Raw genomic sequence first — 11,339 nt, 5'->3', positions numbered from 1 at the left:
GGCCCCGGCCCCGGCCCCGGCCCGCGCCTTCCGCCCGTCTGCGACCCGCGGTCGCCCAGCGCCGGCATCCCGCGCACCCCCATCGAGGTACAGGCCGGGGGCGGCAAGGGAGCTCCGCGCCTGGGCAAGGCCGATCTGGAGGTTCAAACCCGGTGTCGCACCGTGGCAGGGAGCGGGGTGAAGCGGGAGGCAACTGGGGTTTTTCTCCCTGTTCCTCTCTCTCACTTGCAGCCTCCAGCATTTCAGGCCCAGGAAGTGGCGATTCGGAGGCTGTGCCCCCCCTCCCGGGCTCAATTGCTGCTTATGCCCCTTTGCTTCCATCGTGTCCCGTCCCTTTTGTGGGCCTGGCACAGCTGTCAGCCTCCACAGCAGCTGGCAGCAGCGAGCCCCGCACTTTTCACGCAGCATGCAATTAAAAGAGCATCATTTCATGAGTTTTAGACTTGCTGCCTACTAGTTTCATGTTGTGACCCCCAGTTCTTAGTTTCTTGCCAGCTAAGAAGGTGCACTATAAGTGTACATTTCTTTAAGCAATTAGATGGCAAAGGTACTGTTTGATATAGCCTGTTTGCTCTCATGGGCATGCTCTTTTCGGTTTCTTATTAACTTTGCATTTGTATTATACTAGGGATTTGTGAGAGAAGCTGCTCATTTGCTAGATAGCTATCTGGTCTGGGTGGGTGACAAGCAACTGCATTAAGAATGTAATTAGCCACACAAAATGACCTAGGATCTTATTTTTTCGTACTTAAAAAAAAATAAATAAAAGCAACTTTGAATGACTTGATGTACCTCAACTTTTAGCAAATCTTTTGATACGGTCTTCCGCAACATTTTCACAGGCAAGCTAAGGAAGTATGGGCTGGATGAATGGACTGTAAAGTGGATAGAAAACTGGCTGGAGCCTCAGCTCAGAGAGCAGTAATCAATGGCTTGATGTCTAGTTGGCAGCTGGTATCAAATAAAATGCCTCAGGGGTCAGTCCTGTGGTCCTGTTCAGTGACCTGGAAGATGGTATAGAGCTCACCTTCAGCAAGTTTGCAGATGACACCAAGCCGGGGGGAGCAGTAGGGCTAGGATTCAAAGTGACCCAGACAAATTGGAGGATTGGGCCAAAAGAAATCTCGTGAGGTTCAGCAAGGACAAGCACAAAGTCGTTTGCTTAGGATGGAACAATCCCGTGTGCCGGTAAAGGCTGGGGGCTGACTGGCTGGGCAGCAACTCTGAAGAAAAGGACCTGGGGGTTACAGTGGACAGTAAGCTGAATATGAGCCAGCAGTGTGCCCTTATTGACAAGAAGGCTAATGGCACACTGGGCTGCATTGGTAGGTGTGTTGCCAGTAGATCAAGGGAAGTGATCATTCCCCTCTATTCTGCACTGGTGAGGCCGCATCTGGATTATTGTGTGCAGTTTTGGGCCCCCCACTGCAGAAAGGATGTGGACAAATTGGAGAGAGTCCAGAGGAGGGCAATGAAAATGGTGAGGGGGCTGGGGGACATGGCTTATGAGGAAAAACTGAGGGAACTGAGCTTATTTAGTCTGGAGAAAAGGAGAATGAGAGGGGGATTTAATAGCAGCCTTCAACTACCTGAAAGGGGGTTGCAAAGAAGATAGAGCTAAGCTATTCTCGGTGGTGAAGGATGATGATGGAACAAGGAGCAATGGTCTCAAGTTGCAGCAAGGGAAGTTTAGGTTAGATATTAGGAAGAATTTTCTCACTAGGAGGGTAGTAAAGCACTGGAACAGGTTACCTAGAGAGGTTGTGGACTTTCCATCCTTGGAGATTTTGAAGACCTGTCTACACACAACTTTGGCTGGGATGATCTAGTTGGGGATGGTCCTGCTTTGAGCAGGGGGTTGGACTAGATGACCTCCTGAGGTCCTTTCCAATCCTAACTTGCTATGATTCTATGACAATTTAAATAAAAAATCCAGTTAGATAGTTCTTTTATATCTCAAGCCTGCTGTCTTTGCCTATCCTGCTTCTGTCTGCTTTGGTTCCACCTGGATCCTGCCCTTTTGCTTGGTTCTACCTTCCCCTTCAGGTTCCTTTTTTATTTTCTCAGGTGGAGAAATCCCCACAGAGAAGCCCCCTTCCTGAGCACATAGAGGAGATGGGAGTAGCCGGACAGAGCCAGAGCTGGGATCCACGATCACCTACCTGCGGCATCTTGCGCACCCCCATGAAAGTCTTGATGAGTGGTAAATGCACATGTTCTCTGGGAATATGTTTTCTATATGTTTCTTTCTCTTCAGCCCATTTCTTGGGGCTCTTAGCCATTTAGCCCAAGTGGTAGGACTCTGGGTCTTTCAGGGAGAGTGTTCACCACACTTGCAAACTCTTTAGTGATGGTGATCATTTGCCTGGTTCAGTGTTCCTTCTCCCACAGTGTCTTAGGATTTTTTAGCCCTGAGATATTGGTAAATAACTCCCTTCCATAAGCCTGCTTTTGCTGAGGTAGGTGGATTTACTTCTTGTTACCTTTCACCAGAATGTGACTGCATTCCTAAGTGGGTTTTGTTTGTTTGTTTGTTTTGGTTTGGTTCTTTGCTGAGCCCATTTCAGTTCCACTGTCTCTCTATGGAGGAGGTGGCTCTGGTGGGTTTGCAGTGCCCTATATAGAGAGATCTACATGGGAAAGGGTTCCTTCTCTGCTTGATGAGTTGCCTCAGCCTTGCTCTTTGTGCCTCCTTTGTCTCTTCTTTCCAGACACCATAAACTGCTTGGTGAAGCAGCTTAGTGAAGCTTTTGGAGCAGAGCTGCTGAATCAGGAGTTGCAACTGGAGCAGCCACCAGCCCAGGGACCAAAGCCTGGAGCTGCCGATGTTCCAGGGAAAGAAGCAAAAGGAAGGAAGGTCCAGGAGGAGAGTTCTGCCAGGGATGCTTCCCTGGAGAAGACCTCTGTGTTGGTAGAGGAGGGAGAGAAGCAGCCATCTCCCAATACTTGTACTGGGGCTGTAATGTGGCCAGCTTGCTTCACAGAGCCCACTTTTCCTTCAAGTGAGTTCATGGGTTCTGTGGGCTTTGCCTGGGTAGGGGTTGGAGATTCACTGGGATGCTCACGAGAACTGAGGGGCCCTCCTGGGCACCCAGCAGGGGATAAGAATAATAAGGCAAGAAGGCAGGATGTGAAGGTTCCTGTGGGTGGGGAAGGTGGGGTCCACACTTATGAGGAAGGCTGGAGGAATAAGCAGTTTGTTTTCAGGGAGGGAGCTCTGAGGGAGGTGGGAGGCTAATGTAAGTTGTAAGCAGGTTTTGGAGGGGGGAGCAAGCTAGCCTAGAGCAGCAACAGGATTGGACCTCCTGCTGCAGGCTGTGAAGCACAAGGGGTGGGAGTGGGGGGGAAGGGGATGGAATGATTCAACTTTGATTTAAGACCAACAGAATCTTGCAACAGAGGTGGAGAAGTAGAGACCCAGTATCCTGGTGCAATATATAGCTTGGGTGTGAGAGAGCTAAGGTCCTGAATTCTGCCTAGGGCATGCCCCAGCCACCTCCATGGAGCACTCTGACCTGCTTTCCCAGGGCAGCTTTGTGCATCTCGCCCTGTTCCATAGACCTCTGTTTTTACTTGTACCCTGACTACGTGTACCTCCTTTCATTCTTTCCCATTTCAACTGAAGCACACCCTCTAGCACCTTTCCCTTGGCTTTGCCATCAACCCATACTGTTCCTCTTCTGCCTTCTACTTCTGTATTTCAACTGGTTGTCTGAGTGAAGAGGAGGATACCTAACATACTCCTTCCTTTTAAAATAGTCAGTGCTCTTTAACAGGGGGTTTGGAAGTAAAGGATTCCCTCAGACCCAGTCTGGGATGGCAGGCTTTTTCCTCTGGGGAATATGGCTATTGGGTTGAGAGGGGAAAGGGAGCACAAGTATGGAGTAGCTTCCCTATCTGACATAAGAGCACAGGGAAGTTCAGTGTCGATAGAAATTTCTCTGCAGTTTCTCATAGAGCAGATGTAAGAATGGAGAGAGTATGCAAGCATTGGTATGACTTCTCTTGGACTGTGCTGAGAGTCTTCATAATGGAACAGCTCCTTTGAAAAGATCTGCTGTTGCCTGATGTCAGGTCACTGGATTTGATGCCTGGGGATGGGGTGTGGTCTGCTGTGAACAATAAATGCCAGGCAGGGCAATACAAATCCGTGAAACTAACCTAATAGCTGTGGCTATTGAGGTTTTTTTTTTTTTTGCATGTCTTTATTTTCAGTGGGCAAGCCCACAAGACGCAAAGCCAGCAACAAAATCCTAGCAGCCTCTGGTGGTACTGGGCGCTCTCCTCTCAGCATCCTCCAGGACGACAATTCCCCAAGCAACCTTGTTCCTCGCCAGGTGATACTTAATGGAGGGACGGGGTTCAGATAAGGGGCAGTATGGGGTTGGAGTTCCCAGTTTCCCAATGTTGCTGCTGTTCATTTGAGAACTTTGTTTCTTGCTTGGAGACAGAACTCCTAGCTCTTCATTTCCCAAGCCCTTGGTTTGGGGTGGTGACCCAAGCACACAGACCCTTTATTGCTGAGAATTGACACTTAGATGCTTATAGATAGTTCTTCTGTCTCTCTCTCGTCTTATCATGGCATTCCCAAATTGGGCTATGTATCTCCCCAGAAATCTGGCCTCTGAGCACTTTAGTGGCGCTTCTCAGCTCCATCAACCTTTCAGGGATTATGGGGGCATAGAGCTGGGCACAGTATCCCCGAAGGATCTTTCCAAGGCCACAGAGAGGAGCACCTCAGACTAACTCGCCCTCTGTACTCTTTTTTTTTTTTTTCCTTTTCTCCAGGGTAAGAGACACCTGTCACTAACAGAGAACCTAGGGGAGAGGAAGGAGGCGACAGCAGAGTCAGGTCGCAGCCTCAAATTGGGGGTTTCTGCCTGGGATGACTTGAACAAGGAAAACCAGCAGTGTCGTTTGGTGGAGAATTAAAAAGGGCCTCCTTTTCACTACGTCCCTCATGATTGTTTTCCTTTTGTATTTCTCAAATGGAATTCTTCCAAGGGGAAAGAATTTTGCGGAAGGGCAAGGAGAACCTGGCCTGTGGTCACTTTATCCTTTTAAAACCAAGCCTTTCTGCAGGAGAAGATAAATAGGCACATCCTTTTTTTTCTACCTTAGTTTTATATGTACCTATGTTTTGTGTACAGGCTTCTGGTCCCTGGCTCTCTTAGTTTCTGATATCTTGCCAGCACTCAACTCAATGTATAGTTTCTGTATGTGGTGAATAAATGTATTTTAAAGCTCTCTTCTTTGTCTGGATCTAGTTAAAGCCTCCAGCGGCATCTTATTCACTGCTTTGCCTAGTTCCTTTCCTGCCCAGCTGTTGCTGAATCTTTGGGTATTGCTGCAGTGTGAATTTAGTGTTGGCTGTGGCATGGTAACTACCCTTGTGCATGCTTCTACCTAGGCTAATGCCAGGGGCTAACCCTGCTTCTGTTGGGGAGTGAACTACCTGACATAACTTGTGCACATCTCTGTTCTGTCACAGACAATGGAGCCAGTACAGGAGGAATGCCACCTACAAGGGAAGCAGGCACTGACCTCTAGCAAAGCCTAAGCTATTTGTTAGACTTTCTGGCCTGCTGGGAAGCTACAGTCACTGTGAAGGAATGAGGACAAAGTGCTGTGTATGAGGAAGTTGAAGTCTAGTACAAAGAGCATTTTATGGCAGGGGTGTCAGTGATGGGGCCTGTAGGCATCCAGAGCTGGTCCAGGGTGTATGCTGCATGTTGTGTCCACACTGGACCAACTCTACATAGTGGCTCTGTCCCTGCATTCTGCAGCCAGTGCACAGGGCTGGCACTGCATATAGCACATACCCCACACACCACATGCAGTATCAGCCCTGGACTGGGGTCAGTGCATGCTGCATAGGTTTGCAGGGCAGGACTTAGCATGTGCACTTCATATAGCATGGGGGGCTGATCTGGGGCAAGTGCTGAATGCAGTGTCCTGTCAGGCTGCCCCTGTACCCTGACTGGGACCAGTTCCAATTGTGCTTACAGACTGGCCCCATGCATTGAGCCAGCATGCAGAGTCAGTCCAGCCAGATGCTGCAGGCAGTGCATGCCTTGGGCTGGCTCTGCATTCAAGCCCCATACTGGTCTCGGTACATGAGCTGCCCATGCTGGACTTGCCCTGCATGCTGGTTCTGGCGCATGAGGGCAGGCTATAGGCCTGATTTGGACCAAACCCAGGGTCTGGGCACAGACCAGACCCCCACCCTGCATTCAAATGAATCTGACACCCCCGTTTTATGGTAACATACCCCATTTTGGAGTGAGCTGTTTACACATTGACAATTGTAGTCTTCTTGACCTGATGCCTACTGTTGCAAGTAAACATGGTTGTAACTTGCCCTTTGCTACCTGGAACTTCTCCCCATGTTGTCCCTAAAATATTAGGGCCTCTAGCTACAAACCAGGAAGGGGCTGTAGCTTAAGGCAATAGTGAGCACAAATACAGAGCTGCTTGAACGTGCTAAGGAAGACTTAGGAGGTTACCATCTTCTGAGCCTTTCTTCTTCATGTGTTCCAAAAGGAGAGGCCCAGTGTTTCATATGGAAGTAGGGAGAGACTATGCATTATTCTTCCTGTAGGACTTATCCCGATGGGGCTATCTTTGCCTCTGCAGGAGCCAGAGTAGAGTGCAGTACTTGCACTGTAGTTCTTGGAACAACAATTCTCTGTAATGTTTGCAACATCTCAGTGCAGTGAACCTGCTTGAAATGATGCAGTCCGTATTTCATTTGATCTCTTTATTGTGCCTGGACTATGATAATTATATCTTTAAAGCAATGATTAAGTGAGGCTATGGGCTAATGCAGGGGAAATACACAGCATATGGGGGTTAGTGACGAAGGGGAGAGAACAGCTATGGACAGATGATGATAATAAATTAAGCATTTGCTGTTCCTAATGCTCCAGATTGGGGAAGAAAAGTTCAGAACCCCATTTAGTGCACTAATGAAACTTGAGCAAAGTGTGGGCTTCTTCCTCTACCACAAACTAGTTGGGATTTCAACTCTCCGCTTAGGAAAGGAGGTTATAATCCCCAAACCAATGTGCCTGGGTGGCGGGGAAAGGTTTAAGAGCAATCTGTATGAAGGAGGTGTTTGTTTGTTTGTTTGTTTGGGGAGGGGGGCTTGCACTCCTATAAGGGACTGGGCTCAGATGGAATGGATTTATGCATATGGAGGGAGGTGGTTTTCTAAAGGTGGGTTGTTTAGAGGGATGGATGCCCCTGAGTTGATACAGGAATGAAAGGGGGTGGAAGGTGCCTTTGGGTATGTATTGCAAGTACCTAAAATCTGTGCAATGGCCACACTTGCGCAGGGTCCTAGAACCTGGTAAAGGCTGAAAGCTGCTATGACTTCTTTAGAATATGGGTAGGGGAGAACAGCCAGTGGAGAGCTCCTACCCCTGGACCTCTCTTCTAGGCCAGGAAGCCCCTGAAAGTGACTGTCATATAAATATAATATGACACAGAGAAGTGGCTCTGTATAACATACAAGGACCAATTGTGCTCTGTTGGTAATGCCTTTCATGTAGGCTCAGTGCTTGTACCCTGCTCTCAGTATTTCTCCCCTCCCCATAATCCTCTTCAGTTCCAAATCTTGAGGAAACTATCCCAGGAGCCGGTAGCCACGGCCATACCATCTGCTGTCACTCCGAGACAACTCACCCTGTTGTCGTGACCAGAGAGGATTCCTGATGGAAAGAGAAGAGACTTTACCAAGGGGGAAGGCTCAGGGCAGTAGTGCCGTACTGCAGGCTCTTGACCTAAAAGTGCCTGCACCCCGTGTATGTACTAGGTTGGCTCCTACTAGGGACCTGGACCCAGACCCAGCCCATGTCCCAGATGCAAAAATAGGCAAACCACAAGTGTCAGATAAATAGTAACCTGCCCAGCCTAGGAGTGTGGATGTTTTGCTGAGGGTTGAAGGCACACACATTTCAGAAGTGTTTGATTAGCAGTGCGGTTCTCAGCCTTTTCAGATTCAAAGCACATTCCCTAACTGCTGAATTTAGCAGCACCCCATTTCAAAAACTCATTTAACTTTTTTTACCTTTGAAAAAATACTAAAGTAATTCTTCTCTTGCCAAAAAAAAAAAGCCCCAAACCAGTCAGAATGTTTTTGACACTGTGAACTCCTACTGGTATTTGAAATCTCTAGGTTTATCTTGTGAATCATGCATAGGTATTTGCATACCTAACAGTGCTGATATTGCATGGCACCCCATGGCACCCTTACAAGAATTTCATGGCACCTTTAAAAGGATCTCTTGGGACCCAGGTTGAGAATCACTGATATTAGCAGGCATTTCCTGAACTGACTCACCCACACGCTCCCCCTTCAGGGAGTCCCAGATGTTGCAGTTAAAATCATCATAGCCAGCCATCAGGAGACGTCCACTGCGGGATAAGGCGATTGATGTGATTCCACAGATGATGCTCTCGTGAGAATAGACAGTAAGCTCCTGATCTGCCCGGAGGTCAAAGAGGCGGCAGGTGGCATCATCTGAGCCAGTGCAGATTGCCTCGCCATTGGGGAAGAACTGAGGGGGAGAGACAACACCATTCAACCAGGGGAACTTATCCTGTCCCAGAGTACCCAGCTTGGGCCCTCTGCAGTTTTTGACAACACTCCTTGTTCTTGACAAGCAAGTCCCCTGTCATTCCAACTGTGGGCTCCATGTAAATGAGGGCTGTTAAAGATATGGCCCATGGGCTGAATCTGTTTGTGCAGGCTGCCTCTGACATTGGTGTGCTCTGAGCAAGTCTAGCAGGCTGGGACCCACTGACAAGACAGGCGTTGTTGTCCCCCATACCCTTTAACTGAGAATGTTGCTGTTTGGTATGAGTTAGGGCTCGGAACAGCTCGTTCAGTCTCAGCACTAAGGGGGCTTTTCACAGAAACAGAAACTTAGGTACCAAACAGCAGTTGTGAGAATGCTAGTGGGGTCTGAAAGTGGACTTTATGTCTAAACACCCAAACAGATCTTTCAGGATCTGGGCCTCAGACATTAAGTGACTTGCCCAGCCTCCCACAGTATAGCAAGGACTTGAACTCGCATCTTCTGTGTGTCATGCTAGCACCATAAAATGTGGCTCATCCTTTCTCTTACTTGTGGTCCTCCATATGCAACAATGATAATACCCTTTAATCTTGCCCTGCAGTCTCATCTGCCCCTAAATATTTCAGTCCTGGGCCATGCACCAACATTTCTATTGATTCCACTCAACAGATCAGATACATACACAAATGGCATTGATGTCAGACTCATGCCCTGAAAACGTTTGACGACAGGTTCCCTCCCGCACGTCCCACAGCTTAGCAGTGGCATCACAGGCTCCAGAGATAAAGAGATTGAAATCTGGGGAGACAGCCAAGCTCATACAGTCTCCAGTGTGACCCAAGAACACTGTCTTCTGCTGTCCTGTTTCAATATCCCAGAGTGCACTGTAGGGGGACAAGAAGAGAGTCCTCAGGGAAGTATTAGGATCATAGGCTATTTGGAGCTAAACCCCTTTGAGGGTGTTTGTGAATTTAAAGGAGAGAAACCATGATGGTAAAGGGACACTTTTACCATTTGAGCTGAGGTAGCAGCTGGAAAACCCCTTAGCACCCATACAGTTGTGTTAGTAGGTCTTGTAGTCTGTGGACAAGGGGATGTTGAGCTAATTCAGGCAAGACCAACACTAGAAACTTTGGCTGATATAGCAGGGTCAGTCAGGGGTGTGATTTTGCAGATGTCTCTATAGTGATGGGAGCTCTAGTTTAGATATAGTGGCAAAGAAGTACTGCAACTGGTATCAACAGACAGCTATAAATGCCCAGACACTTGGAAACTTCCAAGGCTATTATATTAAGATTCAATTGAACATGGAATATTGAAAAGAAGATTGCTATATCAATGTTGTATTAGCAAGATAGATAATGCTTTCTGGCTTCAGGGTGGTTATTAATGCAAAGGATGGGGAAGGTCAACAAGCTGAGAAGTCCTGAACCTTGGGGGACACTTCATATCCTGGTTTCCTCTGGTCCAAGAGGCCAGACAAACAAAGACTGTAAAGGGTGTAAAGCCTTGGTCTGGAGTCAAGGGACACAGCTGCAATCCCAGACCTAACTCAAGCACTGGCCCTTCAAGGCCCCATGTCAATGATAGGCAACACCTGAGAAGTGGCATGTCCCTGTTGCATTATTTTCTCTTATGCATGTGTCTTGCAATAAATGCTACTGTGCTTTGGGAAAGCTGGCTGGTCACTGAGTTCATCTGGTATTATCCCTGAGAGGCAGCAAAACCCAGCTGGGGATAATCACAAGGGCAGGTCCAGTTCTAAAACCTCAGTATTAAGGGAAAGAGTTGTAGGTCCTCCCCTCACAAAGTTGGTGGATGGAGGCCTAAGATCTTGAGTATGCTGCCCTGAAAGAAACTATGAAGGAGAAACAAGGATGAGCTTTGCCCTGAACCTGTGACATATTTTGCTCACTGAACTGGTGTGCATGACACTGAAAAAAACCCTCTGTTTGATATCATGTGCATCAATACAAGGAGAGTTTGCTAGTGTTAACCTATCCCAAACTGGAAAGATACAGCCCAGGAAGGAGTGAAGAATATGACTTCTGTCTTGCTGCCACCTGCTGCCACTCTGTCTCAAGCTGGGCCTAAATGACAAAGGTTTGCTGACCTAGCTTCTGCACTTAGGCATATGAAAAATATCATAAGAACATAGGTCTGGAAGGGGCCTCCTGGGCCACTGTGTCCAGTCCCCTATGCCTGCAGGAAATCAATTCCTCAAGGTTTCTCTAAATCACCACTCCAAGCCCTCACAACTACAAAGCATCATACCAGAAATACCAAGAACAACCTATACAGAGGAAGGCGAAGCTCTCCACAGTCTAAGCCAGGGGTTAGCAACCCCTGGCACATGTGCCGAGCATGGCACGCAAGGCCATTTTGCTCAGCACACCACTGCCAGCCTGGGCTCTAGGCAGCTGCTGCCAGCCACAGAGCCCAGGCTGCTCCCAGCAGGCGGCGCCGGGGCGGCTCCCAGCAGGCAGCTGGGTGGTTGCAAGACCTGCTGCAAGCAGAGTAGGCTCCATGGTTGGCAGCAGCTACCCAGAGCCTGGGCCAGTTGCAGCCAGAAGGCTGCAAATATCCGCTCCAGGCTCCAGCATTAGCTCCGTACTGGCGGGTGCACACGCGCCTCAGAGTGAACAGTGGGGGAGCGGCTTGAGGTAGCACAACCACAGCTTCTCCCCTACTGCCAGCACAGAGCTGATGACGGCTCTGGAGCCCAGCATAGCTGTTTGTAGCCAGCCTGGGCTCTGG

General features: G+C 48.5%; 2 protein-coding genes across 3 annotated transcripts in view; one reads left to right on the top strand and one right to left on the bottom strand.

Moving 5' to 3' along the window:
* Positions 1-6: 6 nt before the first annotated feature.
* CDCA3 (cell division cycle associated 3) lies at positions 7-5,246 on the top strand. Its single transcript, XM_006038370.3, has 5 exons — positions 7-87; positions 2,068-2,203; positions 2,712-3,002; positions 4,216-4,337; positions 4,789-5,246. The coding sequence occupies exons 2-5, from the start codon at positions 2,116-2,118 to the stop codon at positions 4,930-4,932; spliced, it is 645 nt and encodes a 214-aa protein (XP_006038432.1). The 5' UTR covers positions 7-87; positions 2,068-2,115; the 3' UTR covers positions 4,933-5,246.
* Positions 5,247-6,762: 1,516 nt separating this feature from the next.
* LOC102380538 (guanine nucleotide-binding protein G(I)/G(S)/G(T) subunit beta-3) overlaps positions 6,763-11,339 on the bottom strand; it is a 32,066-nt gene continuing 27,489 nt past the window's right edge. For both annotated transcript variants that reach the window (XM_025194875.1, XM_025194876.1), the window contains 3 exons: positions 9,265-9,466; positions 8,345-8,561; positions 6,763-7,712 (listed from right to left, as the gene is read on the bottom strand). In XM_025194875.1, the coding sequence (XP_025050660.1) occupies positions 7,606-7,712; positions 8,345-8,561; positions 9,265-9,466 (526 nt within the window). In that variant the 3' untranslated portion in view covers positions 6,763-7,605. The remainder of the gene's footprint in view (positions 7,713-8,344; positions 8,562-9,264; positions 9,467-11,339) is intronic.

The sequence above is a fragment of the Alligator sinensis genome, unplaced genomic scaffold, assembly GCF_000455745.1.
Source record: "Alligator sinensis unplaced genomic scaffold, ASM45574v1 scaffold2081_1, whole genome shotgun sequence".
NCBI lineage: Eukaryota > Metazoa > Chordata > Crocodylia > Alligatoridae > Alligator > Alligator sinensis.
Note: the sequence above shows the minus strand (reverse complement) of the source record. Positions and strands in the feature narration are given on the sequence as shown.